We start from the raw sequence: 22,951 nt of genomic DNA, 5'->3' as shown, positions 1-22,951 counted from the left end.
CTGTTTTTTTTACTTCACTGGAAATGGTTTTTGCTGCGGGAGAGAAGTAATTAGATATGTTTTTATTAAAGGGATTGTTTATCTGAACCTTTAGGTTCTGTGTGATCTATGGTACCAAATATGCAACTACAACAGAATTATCAGTATTACTATACTTATAAATATATAATTGTAAAACTTACCATACCACTAATAATTAATGTACATTATAAAATTCAGGAAAGCCAGAGTGGTGCAGCATAGAGAGCACTGGCCTGGGAGACAGGGAAGCCTGGGGTTGTCCTCTCTCTTTGATACCCTCCAGCCATGTGGTCCTAGACAAATCACTGGACCGCTCAATGACCTAATCCAATAGTGTCAAACTTAAATAGAAACGGATCCGCATGACTGAGGTATATTGACTTAGAAAACCACAAATTAACATTGAGGAGCAGCTAGGTGGTGCAGTGGATAGAGCCCTGTGCCTGAAGTCGGGAAGACTCATCTTCATGAGCTCAAATCTGGCCTCAGAAACTTATCAGCTGTGTGACACTGGCCAAGTCATTTAATCATTTGTCTCAGTTTCCTCATCTGTAAAATGAGCTGGAGAAGGAAATGGCTAATCACTCCAGTGTCTGCCGAGAAAACTCCAAATGGAGTCACAAGGAGTTAGACATGACTGAAACAGCTAAAAACAACAACAAAATATTGAATTTTTATTTATTTTGTTAAACAATTCCCAATTACATTTTAATCTGGTTCCCACTTCCAGAGAGGTTTTGCAGCCAGTTGCATAGGGAATTTGACACCTCTGCTCTAAACAACTCTCTAAGACTTTGTGTTGCAAATAAGATGCTGATAGTCATTGAGGGAGGGAATTTCTTCACCTGCAACTTCCCCATAGCAATATTAAAAAATAGGTAACATTTATATAACATTTATTATGCGCCAGGCACTGTGCTGAGTGCTTTACAAATATTATCTCATTTGATCCTCACAAACAACCCTGAGAGAATATTATCCTTACTTTATAAATGGGGGAACTGAGGCAAACAGAGGTTAAGTGACTTGCCCAGGGTCACATGTCTAATGAGTGTCTGTGGCTGGATTTAACTCGGTTCTTGCTGACTCCAGGGCCAGCATTCTATCCAGTGTGCTACTTAGCTGCCTAATGAAATTGCAGATCCAATTCCTATCTCTATAAAACTTACACAAACACTAGAAATTTTAAGATGAGATAAAAGTGAAGTAATAATTGTCCTAGAGTAAATAGGGAGCAGCTGGAGTTTATGGAGTAGGGAGGTGCCATGGACAGACCTGGGCTTTAGGAAAAATCACTTTGGCAGCTTTGTGGAGGACGCTTTAGACAGGGAAGAGACATAAGGCAGGGAGACCAATTACCATAGTTCAGGTGAGAGGTGACAAGCCTTGAACTAGGGTAATGGTTGTGTGAATAGAGAAGAGACTGATATGAAAGAAATTATGGAGGGGAAAATTGCAAGATCTGGTAACTCACTGAATATGTAGGCTGAGGGAAAGTGAGAAGCAGTTGGTGAGGCAGAAATGCAGTGGACTTGGAATAAGAAAGGGTTCAAATTCCATCTTAGACATTTACTAGGGGGTGAGACTTAACTAACTTAACTAAGTTAAGTCACTTAGCCTCTATGTGCCTCAGTTTCCTCATCTGTAAAAATGAAGGGAATTAGATTCAATGACCTCCAACTTTCCTTCCAGGTCTAAATCTATGATCCTATGAGTCAAAGAAAGTGTGAAAGATGAGAATCTGGATGACTAAAAAGGATGTTGATAAAATCAACAGAAATAAGTTCAAAACAGGGAATGGTTTGGAGGAAAAGATAATGAGTTCTGATTTAGGTAATATATGTTAAGTTTGAGATACCTAAGAGACATTCAGTTCAACATATACAATGGGTAATGTATGATATGGGACCAAAGTTCCTGGAGAGAGATTAGAAGAAAAAAGAACCCAGGTCAGAGCCATGCAGAAGACCCATAGTTAGGGGGCAAGGTACCGCAGGTGATCCAGCAAAGAAAACTGAGAAGGTGGTGTCAGAGAGATAAGAGAAATAGGAGAAAGTAATGCCATGAAGAGAGTAAATATACACTAAGGGAGGATGGAGAACTGTCAAATGCTACAAAGAGGTTAAGAATGATGAAGACTGAAAAATTAAGCAATTAAGAAACCAATTGTAACTTTGAAAAGAATAGTTTCAGTTTAATGATGAGTCAAGAAGAAGAGGATTGAGAATGTGGGACACTAGATGAATGTTAGTTCCCTATACAGAAAAAATGAAGTTCAGAAGAGGGATGGACAAGGTGTGAGGACAATGGGTGGGAGGGGCAGAAATTTCCCTGTGCAACTGCTAGGACCACCTAGATCTGGTTATCTTATACCTGCCTTTAGGGATGGACACCACTGTATAGCCACTGAAATTATAGTCACTGAAAGCTAGTGGTGTGCTAACACTGAAAATTTAACAATCAGCTCGGGAGCTTTGCTCCAGCACATCACTCTGGCAGGGTCCCAGCTTTGGAGACTACTGTTCTAAGAGACCAGAAGCTGAGCACCAGCCATAGCAGGCCAGCCCTGAAGTAAGTAGACAGGTTTGAGAACCAGTACATAGTCCTTTAGATAACCTAGATTAAAGACCTTGACATTATGAGTTAACCAAATTGGTTGACACATTCAAGTCTGCTACTTTAGCACCTCCATTTTAATGATGTCATCTACCACCAACCTCTCATCCTATAAGTAAGGACCTGAAATTGGAACGTGGAAAGTGACCTTGTTCACAGGAATTCTGAGCCTGTCCAACACCAGAGTAGGTTTCCAATGTACGGAAATAAAAGACCCAATACTTCTCAATATAAGCTATTCAGTTGAATATTTGGAGAGACAAGGAAGGAGAGAACACCAGGCCAAGGAGGCATTCCAATTCTAAACACGTCATCCTAATCAGGTACAATCCTATATATGGCTACCAGGTGACAGCACTAACATGTCGGATAAAGAACAGATTGTCTAAGCCATAAATGGCAGTTTGAAGCATAATATTTTCACTTTCTTTTTGTTTTTTCTTTCTCGTGGTTTTTTCCTTTTGTTCTGATTCTTCTTTCACAACATGACTAATGAGGAGATATGTTTAACATAGTTGTACATGTATAACCTATACCAGATTGCTTGCTGTCTTGGGGGGGGAGAAAAAATTTTGGAACTCGAAATCTTATTAAAATGAATGTTGAAAACTATCTTTACGTATAATCAGGGGGAATGCTATCAAGTGGAGTAAAATAAAAGAATAAGGCCATGTACCCCATGTAGACTCTGAGAGCTCCTTTGAGAGACTAGTTGGGTCACCCCAGTCATTAGAAGCAGTTCCCAGTAATGGCCAAGACTAAATTGTTGCTGGAGAATATGACTGCAGCTTTCTAGATTAGCCTCATTCTGGGATTTCCTATTCCCTTTGTACTTCCTCTGTTCTTTAAGTTACATTCGAGCCTCTTCCTTATTGCAGATTGCTTAGGCCAGGTTGCCCCCTTTCCCTTGGGTGCATTTCATAGCTCCCCAGGGCAGCTGTGAGACATCTATTTCTGTGTGCCTCCTGCTGGCTATCTATCTGTGCTCACTAACTCCCCCATTAGCATCACTCCTCCCCTTCTGTCCTTACTCTTTCACTCATTCTCCTCCATCCCTTCAATGACTCTACATCCCTCACAGAATCAAAGGTCTTAGAATCTAAAGACTTAGAAGGGACCTCAGAGGTCATCTAGTTCCACCTCCCTCCCCATGCATGAAGGCCCTTAAAGGCATCCACAGACACATTGAGTGGAGGCTCAAATACTTAAGTGACAAGAGAGACCACCACTGCATGATCACTACCTAGGCAGCAGGCGGGTACAGTGGATAGAGTGCTAGACTTGGAGTCAGAAAGACTCGAGTTCAAATCCTACCTCAGATTCTCCAGTGGCTCCTTATCACCTACAGAATCAAATATAAAATCCTCTATTGTGTTCAAAGTCTTTCATAAACTAGTCCCTTCCTACTTTTCCAGTCTTTACACCTTATACCGCATGATCTGCCCTTTGATTTAGTGACACTGGCCTCCTTGCTGTTCCTCCAGGACACTCCATCTCTTAAGTCCTGGCATTTTTGCTGACTGTCCCTCATGTTTGGAATGTTCTCCCACCTCATCTCTGCCTCCTTGCTTCCCTGGCTTCCTTTAAATCCCAGCTAAAACCTCACCTTCTACAGGCAGCCTTTCCCATAATCTCTCTTCTCTTGCCTTACTTCTGTTGACTATTTCCAATTTATCTTGTACATAACTTGTTTACATGCTGTCTCCCCCATTAGACTGTGAGCTCCTTGAAATTCTTTTGTCTTGGGGCAGCTAGGTGCTGCAGGAGATAAAGCATCAGGCCTGGAGTCAGAAAGACTCACCTTCCTGAGGTCAAATTCAGCATCAGACACTTACTAGCTGTATCATCCTGGGCAAGTCATTTAATCCCAATTGCCTCAAAAAAAAAGAAAGAAATCCTTTTTTCTTTATTTCCCCAGTGCTTAGTACAGTGTCTGGCACATAGTAGGAGCTTAATAAATGTTTGTTGACTAGTAGGTATGTAACCCTGAGCAATTCACTTAACCTCTGTCTTCCTCACTTTCCAAAAGTGTAAAATGGGGATAATAGCACTTACCTCACAAGATTGTTATGAGTGTAACACAAGATAATGTAAAGGCACTTTGCAAACCTTAAAGCACTTTACCAATGCTAGCCATGATTATTATTATTATGAAGCAGTTAGTTCCATTGCTGGAAAATCCTCATTATTAGAAAATTCTTGCTTATTTCAAGCCCACAGCTACCTCCCTTTAACTTCTGCCAATTGGTCTTCTGCTCCCACCCATCCCCATAGTACAACCCTGAAGTTACATTATGTCATCAGACCCTTTGTGTGTGTTGTCGGTGGCAGAGAGAGATGAAAAGACAGTGAGGTTCTGTCCAGATTCTGCTAGGGAAAAGAAGGGGTGGAAAAAGAGCCATGAGCCACTCAGCTAGGAATGGGTTTCCTGCGGATGGACTCAGGAGACTGACTGAAATATATTTCTATTATTTCTTTTATTTTTTAAAATTCCCCTTTGGAACATGGTTAATGCCAATAGATAGATAGATAGATAGATAGATAGATAGATAGATAGATAGATAGATAGATAGATACAAATAATATATTATATATTATATATGTAATGATTTTTATTTTTCTTCTCAATGGGTGGGGAAGGAAAGGGAGGAGGAAGAAGATTTGGAACTAAAAATAAAATAAAATTGAGTTAAAAAAAGCAAAAAAAAAAAAAAAGACTGGGATTCCTGGGCAAGCTTATATGGCCAGTTAAGGAGTCTCTTTGCTCTCCTCAGCCTGAACCCCAGGAGAATCTAACAAGGTGCAGTGAAATTTGGGGAAAGAGGACAAACTCCCTTTCCCTTTTTTTTCTTCCTTTGTAGAAAAATAACACCAGCTTTCTTTCTGTGAGAAAAAATATTTTTTCCTTCATATATTTCAGTAAAACATTGGATGATTTTATATTTTTATTAAATATTAAAACAATAATTCTCTGAGAGGAAAAGCTAAAAATTTCTTAAGATAACCCAGATTTTTAAGGAAGCTTTGAATAATAGACGGAGCCCACTGACGCCTAGTGTTTGATGTCCCCATCATTGTTGAGCCTGTCAGCAATCATCCAATGAGAGCAACAAGGCACAAAGAGGACCTGTCTTAGATGTGTGTGAGTATAAATGAAGGGCAATGAGAGAAGGTTCAAGGGCCCCTGGACTTATTGCAGGATAACAGCTGGACTGGAATTCAGCCATCTCCTTTCCCTTCTTCCTAGTGTATCTCTTTGTACATAGTAAGCACTTAATAAATGTTTTTTCATTCATTCATCTCAGGGGGCATAGCAATTCAGGGTGAAAAGCTAGGTAATGATGCTATCTCTCCTTTCTAGGGTAAGAGGATCTATTTCCTCCCTACTATATTCCAGCTCACTGGGAGGACACCCAGAGAACCTACCATCCCACTGGGAGCTAAGTGGGCCGAAGCTTCATCTCACACACTTTGTAGGAGTAGTTGTCCCTGTGACCTGTCTTCCAGTTGATTCTGTCAGCTGGGCTCTCATGGGGCCCTCTCAGGTACTGACCATTGAGGTTGGACAAGTGGCAATCATTGTACCACCAGGCCCCCTGGTAGGTCATGGCACAGTTGCCCTTATACGCATCATTGTCCCGGTCTCTGGTAGTGAAGCCAAAGTGGTTGTGATATATCAGGGAGTCACCTACAGGAAGCCATTGTTGGCAAATACAGATAGGTCATTTCCCAATGTGAGTAACATGTGGTACAGTTATCCCTTCCACATCGCAGGGGTTTAGGGATGTGACATCCCCACCCCATCTGGAAAATCTGAGTAAAAGTTTTTGGGCCTCCTTTTGTCCCAGAGAAGAAGTCTGAGTTTTTTTTTTCTTTTTTCTTTTTTTATGGGATGTTTACAGCACTTATTGTAAAATTTGGGTTAAGTATTTAGTCATAGGTTATATCATATAATACCATACATATTTTATGCATTTCTGAGTTTATAAACTTTTTCTGCATCATCTGCTGGCCTTCACGTGTCATCTGCAACTTCCACAAAACTCCCCAAAAATTGCCATTTAATTTCTTATGCCAGCCTGCAATACATCACAACTGTGATGGGGAAAATCCTAGAGATGGTTTTCCCAGGGAAGAAGGAGGATGAGGAATAAAGGTGGATAAAGTCAATGGATCACTGACCCTTCCTGAGGAGTTTGGGGAAGGGATTCTGATGGCTCTGCTGAGTTATGAAAATGTCCACACCCTTCTGAGCCCCTTAGAGAGTACAATGTGTTATATAGCCCCACATGAAATCAGGAAACAGAACTTTGCAATCATAGGTAGTTAAAAAAGACCCTCGGACTAGGAATCATGATACCTGTGCTTTGACATCAAATTTCCTATTCACCAGCCTTGTGTCAGCAAGGCTCATGATCTCCCTAGGCTTTCATAGTCTCATTTGTAAAATGGGCACAATAAACATGCCCTACAAACTCCACAGAAATCTTGTACATACAATTGTGGGTACCTCTCTAACCCACCCACTATATTTTATTTTGTAGAAGGTAAGACCCTTGAGCACAGGAACTGTCTTTTGTTCTTGTTTGCCCCATGCTTGAGAGGCAACGTGGCATAGTTGATAGCAAACTGACCTCTAAGCAAGGACTACCTGGGTTGATATCTTCCCTCTGATACATGTTACCCTGAACAAGTCACTTAACCTAGCTAGGTGACTCTCTTAAGACCAGAAGTTTCAGAGAAGGTGCTGACCTGCATTGCTGGGAGTTTCATCATCCAGGAGCTCCCTGTGTCAATGAAACCATGGGTCCAATCTCCATTCCTATACTACATCTCACATTGGAAGTGCCCTCCACCCCCATGGTGCCTCCCTCTGATTGGCTAGTTCCTCCTAGACCCTCCAATTGAAGGAGGAGGCTCAGGCCAACCATGTCTTCATTCCTCTCCAGACTCCACTAAATCTCCACTGGATTTTTCTCTACCACAGCCCCTCCACGGGTAACTCTGTGCCTTCCCCTTTTCCAGCTCCTTTGTATGTGTTTCCTCCCTCATTAGAACATGAGCTCTTTCAGAGCAGGGATTCCTTCTGCTTGTATTTGCATTCCTAGGGCTTAATGCAATGCTTGCTCCTGGTAAGTGATTAATAAATAGATTAATAAATATCTGTTGACTTGAGGACTGGCTCTGTCCTCAGTGTTCAGCACACTGCTTTGCACCTAGTAGGTGCTTAAAAAACATTTGATGAAATTAATCTTGCTCTAGAATTACTTGAGAACATTCCCAAAACTCCTATTAGACTAGACTGGGAGTGAGAAACCAGGGCCTTAAGGCCACATGTGGCCGCAGGCTCCCCACCCTTGGACTAGAAATTCCCTAAGAGCAGGAATTGTGTCTTATTTGTATTTAAATCCCCTCCAACACTTTGCTGAAACAAATTGAAAGGCATGATACATTAGGTGAAAAACTCGCTCCAAAAATTAAAAGCACTAATGAGTATTAATGGAGACATTTGACTCTGGTTAGCTGACCAGAACTGGGATAAGACATTTGTGTACTTTAAGCAGTGAAATGGTATTATCATTATAATTGTGTGATGGATTGAGTAATGAGCTTAAAGTTCAAAAACCAGGGCAGGTAGGTGGTGCAGTGGATAGAGCTCTGGCCTTGGAGTCAGGAGGGTGTGAGTTCAAATCCAGTCTCAGACACATGACACTTACTAGCTGTGTGACCCTGGGCAAGTCACTTAACCCCAATTGCCTCACCAAACAAACAAACAAACAAACAAACAAAAATAAATAAATGAAGTTCCAGAACCTTGGGTTTAAACCCTGCCTCTGATACTTACTATTTGTGTGACCCTGGGCAAGTCACTTAACTCCCTAGGACATACCTACTATGTTATATACAGGGTGGCAATTGGTGATGGTGGAAAGTCCCCAAACTGAGGAAATGGGAGATCTTTCCCATATTTACAAATTTTCACAATCATCCTCAGGGTCATTATATGTTGTGTTCCATAAGTCTCTACCATTCCTTGATTTTTCTCTCCCTTGTAGGATTATGGATCAATCCTTCACCCACCTGCATTTTCATCCACAAAGGCCCCCAGACTCAGTTTGTAGTTCTCAGTCTCCCCAGCAACCTGGAAGGACCTATACTTGGCAAAGTGGTGATTGTGGTCAAAGTCTTGGAGGTCAATTCGGAGTTCACTGTCATCTAAGTGAGAAAGTTGGACAGCACCTCATCTATCATGTCTCATCCTTCCAAGGGTTGGTGGGGGCAAAGGGAATGGACTTTAGATTACTGGGAGTAAGCACAGCGTAGCAAAAGGGAATCTTTTCCCTCCTTAGCATCTTTCTTTTACTCCTTTTGGACCATCACCCCTCACCAGACCTAGAACATTTGGAGGGTTCCTGGCTCACAGAATGGAAAACAAAGGGCAGATCTTATGTTGCAATAGAGTTGAAAACTCTAATGAGTCATTCCATATCATCAATGTCTTGCCAAATCTCAATCCCAGAACTAAGACAAGAAACTTAGGCATCTTAAATCAGATTTGGAAATTTGTATCTTGTGTATTATTGTCCATAGGATGAGAAGCATCCAGGTCTTCACTATAATAGAGATGACTACTGCCTAGGCCCCTGAAGGCAGAATTTTCTGTGGCTAAAAATACTTGCATTTATTTTTAAAAGTATTAAATTATATTCCTTGTTTTGTCTCCATACATGTTTTGGCTCAGACAGCCCACTTGCCTGGCCTCCCTTTGTCATGGCTGAGTCAGCCCCTCCACTTAAATTAGCAAGGCTAGCTATTCCCCAAAGCTCGGTCAGGACCATCTAGCTTGGCTAAGGAGTTTCCCAGAATGCAGCTGTCCCATGACTTCTCCAGGCTTCTACTGATCTGTCTTGCTGCGTGGACAACCAGGGAGGAGCCTACAGACCCAAAGTCCTCCTCATCCTCTACCCAGAAAGAGAGGAGAAACCAGGCAGCCCTATCAGAACTGCTGCTCTCCTGAGACATACACCCTGGAACCTCACCCTGCCCTGTCAACAAGTGAAGATTATCATTCCCCAGCCAAAATTCCCCCAGCCTGCTGCCAAAGCCCTTTTGTAAGCAGTCCAGGACTGGAAAAAGTTCACAGACCCATCAGCCCATCTCTGGAAAATCTGTGGAGAAATGGAAATGCCTCCTCTCCAAGCCCAAATAAGTGTTCCTGCTTCCCTCTTCCCATCTCCCTCCCAAGGACAGGATAAAAATATAAGCACCTGATACCATTAGAATGAGCTGTTCATTAGCCTCCCAAGAGCAAGGCCCGGGAACCCTATCCAACAGAACCCTCCAGTAGGGTACAATTCCCCACCCTCCAATGAGATGATTGCCTCTCTCCTCAGAGCACAGCTAGACCAGGCAGAGACATAGCTTGGATCATGCAAAGAGCGCATAGTTCACCTGGGTTCTCGAAAGTTGGTGGTTGTAACCCTAGGCCCAAGCTGGCCCTACCCACTGTGGGGCCAGGCTCAGCTGCAAGCATTGCCTCACAGTGGTCCTGGGTTCCCTTCCAGGTTCCCTTAACACAGTGACTATGGAAACTTTCTCTTCTCTCCTTCAACTCTCGGGCCCTCCTCCTCTTTTCCTTTCAGGCCAGTGTTGCTGAGATAAAAAGGCTGGCCTGGATGCTTGGATGTGGGTGGGATCAGAATTGAGACTCCAGGTCAGAACTGCAAACCTGACTCTTTTAGAAGCATCGGTTTACTGAGGGACTTCGGGAAAAAAGGGAGAGGGGGGCAGAGAGAATAAACTTCAGCAGAAGCAGCTCTCCAGGACAATAGGACAGACACACCAGATGAGCTGGGCTCATACTCACAGTCCAGCCCCCTCCATCAGTGTTCATGTCACACAGCACAGTCAGAGATTTGCAGTCAGAGAGGTAGATGGTATACCAGCCACTGAGAGTATTCCCTCTATCTAGCAGCTCCTTACAATTTCTTGCCCCTGGAGAGAAAAAGGGTTAGAAATGGAAAACCACAGGAACAAGACCACATCTTCCACATTGCCTGCCACTCCAACTTTGGGTGCCACTGGGAAGCCTCAGGCAGTAGAAAGGTTGGAGCAGAGAATGAGCAGGTATGGGGGAGCGGTACTTGTTCTCACATGCCTTTGGGTGGTGGAAGAAACAGTCTGACAGAATCTCTCAGAATCCCCTAAGTCCTGGGGAAATTTAGGCTGGTTCTTCTCTGGAAATAGTGAGGAATTGGATACAGCTGAACCTCTGACCCAGCCTTCTGGCCCTGGGCCTGAGCAGTGAGAAATGAGCAGCTGGGTCAAGTGGAGGGGTAGGAAGTCAGGAGAAGCAATCACCTGTCTTGCACAGCTGAGTGTCCAGCTCCTCACCTATACAAGGGAAAAATAATAATAATAATAATCAGGACCCTCATTCATGTTTTGCTTCTAGGCTGTGACTACATACAATACAATATAATAACAAAATATAATGCAGCAGACACTATGAACAGGGCACTGAGGAGAGGCAAAATTTTAGATAATAATAGCTAGCGTTTCTATAGTGTCTTAAGGTTTGCAAAGCACTTTAAAAATATTATTTCATCTTATCCTCACACCAACCCTGAAAAGTAGTTGCTATTATTAGTCTCATTTTACAAATGAAAAAGGTAAGGCAGATAGAGATTAAATGACTTGCCCAGCTAGTAAGTGAGGATGGATTTGAACTCAAGTCTTCCTGACTCCAGACGCAGCATTCTAATCCTCTAATTCCAGAAATGGTGCTCTATGCACTGTCCAATCTTGTATCCTGATTCCAATGTTATTTTCATACCTCCACAATAGGATTTTTACACTAATACAGATGTCAGGGCAGCTAGGACTGAAGGCAGGAAGACTCATCTTCCTGAGTTCAAATCTGGCCTCAGATACTTACTTGCTATGTGATCCTAGGCAAGTCACTTAACCCTGTTTGCTTCAGTTTCTTCGTGTATAAAATGAGCTGGAGAAGGAAATGGCAAACCACTCCAGTATCTTTGCTAAGAAAACCCCAAATGACAGTGGTAAAGAGTAGGACATGATGGAAAAACTGAACAACTACCACCACTCCACTGCAGAGTCCCAGGTTGAGCCTGATGGGATTAGGGTGGTTTTGTTCCCAAGTATTCCTGCCCTCTCCCAACTCAGAAATATCGCCAGTATAAGAAGACAGATATATGTGAGGAGTTCCCCCAGTCTTGTCTTTTTATCTCTTCAACACAGAGGGCACTGTGATCTCAGGACTGTTTCTCTTCCACCATAACATTTTATCATTGCAGTTATTAGTAAGGCTAAAGGCAACCTATGTCCCTCTCACCTCTCTCCATATGCACAAACACACACCGACAGAGCTTCTATGACCAGGACAAACAATGTCTGGGAAAACTGTTAATGTTCTCTCCCACCTCTAATGTTCATCGTGGCACCATGGTAGATAGAGTGCTGGACTTGGAGACAGAAAGATTTGAGTTCAAGTTCTGCTTTAGACACTTACTAGATGCGTGACTCCGGGCAAGTCACTGAACCCTTCCTGTCTTCAGTTTCCTAATCTATACAATGGGGGTAATAATAACAAAAGCTCCTGCTTCTCAGGGTTATTCTGAGAATCAAATGAGACAACTGTATGTAAAGCTCTTTGCAAACCTTAAAACACTATATGAACACTAACTATTGTTGTTATCTATACACTTCTTTCCACGTTTACTTCCCTCCCAAAGAACATAGAGTCCTGGAGGACAGGGATTGCCTTTCATTTTGTCTTTGTAATGGGGATAATTATAATTTCACACACACACACCCCTAATCTGATCTACCTCAAGTACACATACCTGTTTCTGGGCATGGCTATACTTAGCATTTCCATTAAAAAAGCTCCTTCAGAATACCGACACTAAAGAAATTACAGACTGTTGAAGGAATGGAATTTTAAAGATTTCTATGGTTTTCTATATTTTATGTTATATTTATCTTGTCATCAGCATTTATGTTATATTTATCTTATCAAAATATTTTAAAAAAAGCTTTGGTATAATAATAACAACAATAAAAAAAAAAGCTCCTTCAGTAATACATTACCACATCTTAGAATCCTTATCATGGAAAATTCTTCAGGTCTAACCTTAATGCCTATACATTTCAAATATAGGACTGATTGGTCCTAGAGTAAACCAGAGGATAGGTAATAGAACTACAGATCCATAGGAATAGAGCTTTACCTATTCTTCCAGGCATCCCGGGATCTCCTTTGTCTCCTAGGGATAGAAATTGATTCAGAACTAGGTAAGTAACCCAAAATGATAACCTCTTACAAGGGCCCAACTCAAGAGATTGGAAAAAAGGAACAGGACAGTTGATATTGGCTGTTTTCTGAATGGAACAAATAACTTGGCAATGGCCATTTTCTGGAGACAGTTAACCATAACAGGAATTGACTATGGACCTGCAGAGACTGTCCTTGACTACTGAGATAATCTGAGACACCACCCTGATGGGTCTTCCATTCAGAGTCTTCATTTCCACAGACTTAAACACAGCTTGCTTTCTGGAAGCCTGTTAGCAAGGTTAGATGCTGGTTGCTTAGTTTATCTTGTGCCTGAATCACTGGAGTAAGTTAAGGAGAAAAAAAAATGGGGTTCTGCTTGGCACAACTTGTTTCCTAGATTGCAAAGTTTTCCAAGGCTGGGTTTCGGGGAAGCCTGAAGCCTGGGGGTTTTGCTCTAGAGATCTACCAGTCATATGAGCCTCTGGGCCTAGAACAGGAAATTCCTATTTTTCCCATCAGAGAGAAGTTGGTTCCCTAGAATAGAAGAAAGCAATGAGGACATTAAAGAAATCTCCCTCACTACTGCTACTCAAGAAAAACACAGCCTGGAGGTGTCTACACTTCAAGTTATCTTAGGAGGACAACTGCTTTACCCCTTTATTTTTGCTGCACTATATTCATTTTGTGGTGATTTTCTGTCTGTGGAGGAAATCTACAGAGCCTGGAAATTTCTGACCTACTTCGCCTCTTCCCAGAATATCCCGATAAACACATTGAGGTTTTACCTGAAGATTATTTGTCTTCTATTCTCTTCCTCTTACCTTTGGGACCCTGTGTTCCTGACTCTCCTGGGCTCCCAGGGGGGGGCCTCTTTCCCCTATAAATACCAAAAAGACAAATGCTGAAAATTTCTCCCCAAAAGTACTGACTCCTCTAAGCTCCATTCCCTCCAACATGCCAAGGGGCTACCTACGCAGTCCAGTCCCTGAGGCTTTCATGCCAACTTTCCTATGTGGTCAGCAGCCCCCATAGACATTACTAGCTTTGTACTCTGGTCTGACAAGCAGTTGTGGCAAACCAAGCATCTGTCCTGAGGGGATTTCTGAAACTACTCACAAATCCACAGACCAAGGTTGTACTGCCTGTGAAAAATAGCAATTATATTACTGGCCTAAGAATAAACTTGAAAGGCCCAAATCCTATACTGGTTCTATTACCTTCTTTGAGATTCAGTAAAAAAAAAAAAAAGCCTGGATTTGAAGACAGAAGACTTGTGTACTGGTTCTGTCCCTTATGACCTTTGGCAAGTCACAAGCCTCAGTTTCCTCATCCATGAAATGGGGAAGTCTGATCACATGATCATTGATTTAGTTGGAAGGGACCTTTGAGTAAGAGTCCTTGATTCTTAAGTTTTGCTTTTCTGCAAGTCTCTTTTCTCACCCACCAAACATAAGGAAAGTATGTGCCGATAGCTTTTCCTTGGCTACTTTCTCCTCCTCCTCTTCCTCTTCCCTGCATCTGATCCCCTTCTTGTACAATGTCCTATACAAAGCCAGGTAGGGAAGATTTTGCCTTGGAACTGATGGGGTATGGGCCCAAAGTGAGACCTTTGTCCCAATTTGGGCCCCATTTGTCTATGGGCCCTAGAAAACCCTTGGACTGTCCTTGAATTCTCCCACTTGATCAAGGAGATCTCTGGCATTCCCCTGAGTCCATGATTCTGTCAATTGGCCTTTCATTTTAGCTACACCTGATCCCCCAATTCTGTTATCCTTGACCTACCCTGGCCCTCCATTGTCTTGCCTCCCTACGGCCCCAGGTTTGCTTCCCACCTTTGGTCCTATCTAGGCTCCATTACCTCATAGACTACTTAGCCACTCCTAGATCCTCCATTTCCCTGGAATTCTATTACCTCATAAACTACTTGGCCACTCCTAGATCCCTTCCACAGTCCTTCTGTATATAAGTTCCATCTTGTCTCCATTAAGATGCTCAGATTTTCACAATCTAGCCAATAGCTCACAGACTCTCAGATTTCTTAATAGTCTACCTAATATGGCAAATCTTCAATAAATCTTGTTTTTGGCTGAAAGAAGGCTTGGGTCAAATTCTTTCAGGCAGGATGCATGTGTCCTGATTTTGGGATTCCAGTACCCCTAACCTCTAGACCTCATCAGAACTACAGTAAAGCCCCAAGTTCAGGGTCAATAGAAGGCCAAATGTACAAAAATATCTTTAGCTGCTCTTTTCATAATAAAAGAACTGGAAACTAAGAAGGCACCTATCAATAGGAGAATAATATTTTATGCATTTAAAAATCTTTATTCTAAGAAAAGGCTTCAACAGACTGCCAAAGGGGTCCAGGACATGATAATATTGCACTATCAGAATCAATCGGGGCAGCTAGGTGGTACAGTGAATAGAACTCTGGCCTTGGAGTCAGGAGGACCTAAGTTCAAATCCAGCCTCAGACACTTAATACTAGCTGTGTGACCCTGGGCGAGTCACTTAACCCCCCCCCCCCTCACCTCACCAAAAATAATAATAATAATAATCAATGAATAAAAATTAATTAAGTACCTACTATGTGCCAGGCACTGAACTAAGTGCTAGAGATACAAAAAGAAACTAAAACAGTCCCTGCTCTCAAGGAGCTTACAATCTAGAGAAATATTTCAGGAAAAACCTGGGAAGGCTTATGTGAACTGATATAGGTAGCATGAGTAGAACTCCGAGAACAATTTATACAGCAACAACATCGTTGAACAACTTTGAAAGACTTATGACTCATCACGGTTCCAAAGAACCAATGATGAAGCAAGTTCCCCACCTCCTGATAGAGAGGTTAAGAGCCCAGGGTGCAGAACAAGATACATGTTTTTGGACATAGTGTAGGCAATTTGTTTTTCTTACCTGTGCTTATTTATTACAAGCTTTTTTTTTCTTCCTCAACTGTGAGAGGAGCGGGAGGTTAGTGGGAGGGAGAGAAAAATAAATGTTTATTCCTATAAAAAAAATAAATTTAATTTTAAAATAAAAGAGGAAAGGAGTTAAAAATAAACTGTGGCTTCCAAAGTAGGCATCCTGGGAAGATGGAGGAGTAGATCAGAAAATTCCAAGCTCTCCAGATTTCCCCCATGAATGAGATAAAATAGAGCCTCAGGGCAAACATAGATCTATAAAAGTAGAGGTGGGATGTGGTCATCCTGGGACAATCCAAGAAGATCTGAAGAAAAATTCCAGGAAGAGGTTTGGTGCATGAAGAGTAAACACCTCCAGGCTAGGTCCACTTAAACAGCAAGCTGTAAACCCTGGGGTTAGCTGGGTTGGGAGGCTGCCTCACCCAGCCAGTGGAACTTTTACCCAGAGACAATGAGGTGAGTTGAGTGTCTGACCTGGGGAAGATTGAGGGAACCTCTTCTGACAAGAAACACCTCACCCAGCGGCACTGCAGAGACCTGGTGGGGGCAAGAAGGAACCAGCACACACCTGGTGAGTGCAGAAGCAGTGGGGTGGGAAGCCTCTGCTGTGGGCACTTACAAGAGGCTTGAGGTCTTGGTTCCAGTTCCAGGCCAGAGGGGAGAATTGAAGGAGGATCTGAGGCCGGAGGTACTATCCCCCCCCACCCCAGGACTAAAGGTGATTACAAAAACTAAGCTGCTACAAATTTTAAAAAAATGAACGGGCAAAGGAGAAAGAATCCAACCATAGAGAATAACTACGGGAATGGAGAAGCCTGAGGCTCATCTTCAGAGGAGGATACTGAAGCAAAGAAACCATCTTCTGCCCCCCAAAGAGTGATGTCAAATAGTCACCCACCCAAAAAGAATTCATGTAAGAACTTTAAAAAGACTTTAAAAATCAAATAAGACTGAGGAAAAATTAAAATACATAAATAGGAACAATTCAAGAAAAACAAGATTATGAAAAGAAAGTCAACGAATTAGAAAAGGAGATCCAGAATCTTAAGGAAGAAAACAACTCCTTGAAAAATCAGAATTGGGCAAGGGTAAACCAGTGAAATTATAAGAGATCAAGAAACAACAAAACAAAATATAGAGAATGAAAAAATAGAAGAGAATGTAAAACATCTCATAAGAAAACAACTGATCTGGAGAACAGATTAAGACGAAAAGATATAAGAATAATGGGGGCACAACCTTTTAGACCACAACAGCCACACTAAAAGACCACAGGTCTTGGAACATTATATATAGAAAAGCAAAAGAACTGGGGTTCCAGCTGAAAATATCATACCCAGTAAAGCTAAGCATAATCCTGAATGGGGGGAAAAAATAGACATTTAATGAATTGTCAGACTTTCAGGATTTTGTTTTAAAAAAAAAAACTGAACTTAATAGAAGATTTGACATACAAGAGCTAAGAGATATGTAAAATACCAAAGACTAATTGATGAGGGCTGAGAGGTTGGGACCCCTCAAAAACCAAAGTACAAGATGGGTCATCTGGAATGAATTCACAAACTCAAGCAATCTTTAAGTCAAGTGGCAAAAAGTTTATTGTTATGCTTTTCAGCTGGCAAGGATTCTTAAGGAACCTGCAATCTTAAAAGAGTATAGCTAAAGTTTATATAATATAAAATAAGATAAAACATGTGTCAAATATGCTAACTAGGTGATTCAGGGTGGGATTAGGGAGTGGTTAAGGAGTGGTCAGTTCTTAAAGAGACATGCACTTCTTGTATCTACTGCACAGGCGTTTTACCCAGAGTTCACTGGGAAAAGCCCACAAGGGGGGCCATGTGGAGGTGTGGTTTTAGGCCTGCTACATCACTAAGTTAACTAGCAGTCAGGGACAACTGAGAGTTGTCCAGTCTGCCACCAATCAATGTCTTGTTTGACAAGATAGATGTAGGGAGTTTACATATGTCTTAAGTCTAGAATACAGATAATGAGGAGTCCAGGATGTAGATAATGAGGTAGGGCAGCAGTATAGATAGTCCAGTGGGTAAGAATATCTTTATGGTCTAGTGCAAAGCCAGTTTAAACTAATAATTCCTTCAGGTGCTGTTTGTAACTGCACCAAGGAGAGAGATAAGGGTCTTCTTGCTGGGGCCCACTCATGAGTAATTGCTAGGCACAGTGTCCTTGGGCTGGGGAGAAATTGTCAGAGATAGTGTTTCTGAGGCTAGAGAGAAATTGGGGTCCAAGGACAAGCACCCAAACATAAGTACCCAAGCACCCCATCATAATCACAAGGGACTAAATAAGGACAACATGTTTACGTTTTATGTATGTAAAGTAGGTTATATATGTCTAAGATTGTTACTAGTAATTGGGTAGTCCATAAAAAAAATTAGAGTAGACCTGAGTATGATATGATTTTTAAAAGTAAAACCATTTAGCAACAGCTGAAAAGAATAATCATCTTATATAAATGAGGTGCAAGAGGAAAAATAGACACAGAGGAATTACATTTGGGGGAGGGCTGGTAGTTCTGGAAATCTCCTTTCATCAGGAATGGGTTCAAGAGGGAACAATGCATATACATCTAGAAGAGTATAAAAGTCTTCTAAATTCAGAAAGAAATAAAACACTAAGCAAATGGGGGGGAGAGGATAAGGGAGGGATCTTTAGAGGGGAGGGTGAGGAAATGGATTAAAGAGGGTTATTAGAAAGGTGTTTAGATTAATGGGAATGGGAGGATAAGGAAGGGATTCTTGGAGAGGAAAAGGTTAAGTAATAGGAGGGCAAGGTAGAGGGTAGAAATAAAGCATAGGAGTCAGGAAGGATAGGAAAAAAGAGACATGCACAAACATAAAAATAAAGTTCAGGAGTAGAATTTGTCAGGTGAAAAGGAGTAGGGGTGGTAATCATGATCTCAGACAAAGTTAAGGCTAAAACAGATTTAATCAAAAGAAAAAAATAGGGAAACTATGTGTCAGCCATATTTATCAACGTTGTTTTGGACTATTTAAAACAACTAGGCAGTGTAACGTGGGAAGATTGCTGCGGTGTAGGGAATGATGAGTTGGTGGACTTGGAAAAATATGGAAAGACTTAGACTTATGAAGGAAGAGGTAATCCACTCTCAGAGAAACAGATGATAAATAAGTACAGTACAATATTACATAGATGCATATGAATATATTTATCTATATATTACTATGATTATCAATATCTAAGTATATGTATGTATAAGTGTATGTACAGGTATACATATATATGTATATCTGTGTGCATATGTCTATGTATGTATATATATGTATGTATGTATCTGTATATATATCTGCATATATGTGTGTATGCATCTGCACTTAACTGTGGGGGGGAAGAGAGGAAAGGGGAAAAAAGAACAAAGTAAAAAGTGCACAGTAGATAACAAAGGAAAACTTACAAGGAAGCAAAGAAAAGGACCACTCTCAACACAATACATAGTATTTATTATGTAAGTTTTCTTGAAATGGAAATTTGTTGCTATGTATTTTGAATCCTCTCTCACATTCTGCTGTACACACGGCAATGCTTTTTTTTCTTTTCTTATTTTGTATTATTTTAGTTTTAGTTTTTGGTTTTTTGTTTATTTCTTGGTGAGGCAATTGGGATTAAGTGACTTGCCCAGGGTCACACAGACTAGTGAGTATCATGTGCCTGAAGCCAGATTTGAACTCAGGTCCTCCTGTCTCCAGGATCAGTGCTCTATCCACTGTGCCACCTTCAGCAGACATTTCTTAACTTGGGCATACAGTGGTGTAAAGTCATTGTCTTACACCTCCATCGTTTATTTTTGAGTACCAATGAAAATAGCAGGGAAAAAGAAAAAAGTCATTATAATTTTAATATGTACTTCATGAAGACTATTCTGTCTTTTTTGTTTGTTTGTTTTGATATTCCTATCTCCTAGCACAGAGCCTGGAGTATGATTGAAGCTTAATTAATAAGTATTGGTTGATTGATTATTTAATACATAATCCTATATTTGTCCACTACTACCCAACCGAATATTGTAGGGATAAATGAGAATGGTACTAAATGGAAAAGTATTATAAAATATAAAGCAGCATACAAATGCTTACTTTTGTAATAATATTTTCCTTCATATACTAGGTGGATATTGATTTGTTCGTGTATGTTGTCAACTTGTCTTCCTGATAACTATTAACTCCTAGGAAGAGTAAAGAAGAGGATAAGACTTGCCCTGGAGGAGTTGTGAAATGAAGGTAAACATACAACTAAATGTAAAATAGTGTGGTATTCTTCAGAACCTAAACACTCAATGAAATCAAAGTAAAGGTTTAGTCAGAGGTGAGTCTTAGGTTGGGCCTTGAATAAGTTTAGGGTCTAGAGTGGTAGAGCGGAGGAGAGAGGTCAGAGAAAGCAGAGAAAGCAGCATGATCAAAGGAAGGCAAACAATAAGGCTGGTATAGGTGAGGGTCATCAGGAAGTGTTAGAGACTACCAGGAAGTGAGTTTAAAGAGGTAGGTTGGGCCTCAGATGTCAAGATGAGGTGCCTGGCTTTGTTAGGAAGCAATAGAGTCTTGTTGAGGCAAGGGGGCCCCATGATAAAACGGAGATTGATGTAGGTGGTAAATAGAGGATGAACTGAAGGCAGAAAGACTGAAGGCAAGGAGGCCAGTGGGGACAATGCAATAGCAATCCTGCAGTGACACAATAAAGGCATGAACTCCAATCGTGTCTGAGCCAGTGGACAATAGCAGAGTTCAGTAGCCATCTGATCTAACCCATATCTACAATAATAGAATCCCTACTATGATATACCTGGAAGACCTTCATCTAGCCTCTATGTGAATTTCTCCAATGAGGGAGCACCTCTTGACACAGCCCATTCCATGTTAGAACTGTTAGGAAGTTTTTCCTGATGCAAAATTCACTTCTTTGTTACTTTCCCCCATTGGTCCCAGCCCTGGTCCTAACCTCTGAAGATGAACAAAATAAGTGTAATTCTCCTTCCACAAGACAGACAATTAGTCAACAAGCATTTCTTAAGCACCAACCATGTGCCAGGCATTGCTAAGCACTGGGGATACAAAGACAGACAAAAGACAGACCCTGCCCTCAAAGAACTCACAATCTAACGAGGTAGACAACATGTGAACCATGTACAAACAAGCTATATACAGGACAAATAGGAAATAATTAACAGAGGGAAGGCATTAGAATTAAGAGGAGTTGGGAATGGCTTCCTGTAGAAGGTGGGATTTTAGCTGGGACTTGAAGAAAGCCAGAAAAACAAGGAGACAGAAAATGAGGAGGGAAAGCATCCCAGCAGACAATGAAAAAGCCCAGAGCCAGGAAATGGAGTGTCTTGCTGAAGGAACAGAAAGGAGGCCAGTGCCCCTCAATAGAAGAGTATGGATCCAGTGTCACTGGACGGAAGGGGGAGAATGTAAGGTATAAGAAGAGTGGGAAAGTAAGAAGGGGCCATGTTATGAAGGACTTTGAAGGGTAAACAGATTTTGTATTTGATCCTAGAGGTGAAAGAGAGCCACTGGAGTTTCTTGAGAAGGATAGGTGACATAGTTGGACCTGTGCTTTAGGAAAATCACTTCAAATTCTTCATGCCCTTCAAACACTTGAAGACAGTTATTATATCCCACCAGTCTTCTTTTCTCCAGGCTAAGTACCTCCATTTCCTTCAGCCGATCCTCAAGTGACATGAATTCAAAGCCTATGAATTCAAATTCAAAGCCCATGAATTCAAATTCAAACCATCCTGGTCGCCTTCCAAGACCACCAGTGTGGGACTACTGCCTTCTTAGTTCTAAAAGCTAGGCCTCTCTCAAGGCAGCCCAGGATCACGTTAGCTTTGGTTGCCATATCATTCTGTTGACCTCTGCAATTCAGTTTCATCTTATCATAGGATGATAGATTTAGAGCTGGAATTTAGTAATCAATAAACATTTATTAAATGCCTACAAGGTAACATGGACTATGCGAGGTACTGGGGGATCTCAATGCCAAAAAAAAAAGTGAAGTAATCCCTAATCTCAAGGAGCTTGCATTCTGTTAGGGGAAACAGCACATACATATAAAATAAAAACAAAATAAATACAATGTAATTAGGGATAGAAGGCATTAACAGTTGAAGGGATCAGGAAGGTCTTCATGCAGAAGATGGTGTTAGAGCTACATCATGAAGGAGAAGATATCTATCAGGTGGAAATGAGAAGTGAATGCATTCCAGGTCTGGAGGACAGTCAGTGCAAAGACTTAGAATCAAGAGTGCTTGCTGTGTGTGAAAAATGGCAAGAAGCCCAATTTGGCTACACCAAACAATACAGAAAAGGAAGTAAAATATAGTAAACTTAGAAAGATATGTTCAGGCCAAGTTGTGAAAGGTTTTTACAAGGAAAGAAAGAAAGAAAAGAAAGAAAGAGAGAGAGTGTGTAGGAGGAAGAAAGAAAGAAAGAAAGAAAGAAAGAAAGAAAGAAAGAAAGAAAGAAAAAAGAAAGAAAGAAAGAAAGAAAGAAAGAAAGAAAGAAAGAGAAAAGAAAAGAAAGATTTCCTGGAGGAAATAAGGAACCACTAGAGTTTATTGAGTAGGGGAGTGACATAGTCAGATAATCACTTAAGGAAAAGCACTTTGTCAGCTTTATGGAAGATAAAGTGGAGTGGGGAGAGACTTTCAACAAAGAGACCAATTTTTAGAGCTACAGTCATGGTCTTATGAGTAAAGAGAAGTGATTGGTGTGAGAAAAGTCAAGCATCTGGTTTGATACGTGGGATGAGGGAAAATGAGAGCAGAGAATGATAGTAAGATTAAAAACCTGGGAGACTGGAAGAATGGTGGTTGGTACCTAGGATCTAAAATACATAAGCCTGAAAAATAGTTGATTTGAAAGGAAAAGATAATGTCCTGTTTTGGACACGTTGAGTTTGCGATGTCTATGGGACATCAACTTTAAAGTGTCCCATACACAGTTGGTGATGGGGAAATGAAGTTCAGGTAAGAGATTGGCATTGGAGCTATATATCTGTGAGTAATTTGCATAGAGATGATAGCTAAAACTATGGGAGTTGATGAGGTCAC

The 22,951-nt window shown here is 41.2% G+C and overlaps 1 protein-coding gene across 1 annotated transcript; it reads right to left on the bottom strand.

Annotated features, from left to right (window-relative positions):
* Positions 1-5,690: 5,690 nt before the first annotated feature.
* On the bottom strand, positions 5,691-14,766 carry LOC144455618 (ficolin-2-like). Its single transcript, XM_078149072.1, is given in 10 exon segments — positions 5,691-6,325; positions 8,719-8,853; positions 9,678-9,746; positions 9,749-9,806; positions 10,505-10,632; positions 10,999-11,031; positions 12,894-12,929; positions 13,762-13,817; positions 14,385-14,482; positions 14,723-14,766. Coding segments are annotated over 9 exon segments (837 nt in total). The 5' UTR covers positions 14,459-14,482; positions 14,723-14,766; the 3' UTR covers positions 5,691-6,077.
* Between the last annotated feature and the right edge of the window lie 8,185 nt (positions 14,767-22,951).

This window comes from Phascolarctos cinereus, unplaced genomic scaffold (genome assembly GCF_003287225.1).
Source record: "Phascolarctos cinereus isolate Bilbo 61053 unplaced genomic scaffold, phaCin_HiC Scaffold_2;HRSCAF=192, whole genome shotgun sequence".
Lineage (NCBI taxonomy): Eukaryota > Metazoa > Chordata > Mammalia > Diprotodontia > Phascolarctidae > Phascolarctos > Phascolarctos cinereus.
Note: the sequence above shows the minus strand (reverse complement) of the source record. Positions and strands in the feature narration are given on the sequence as shown.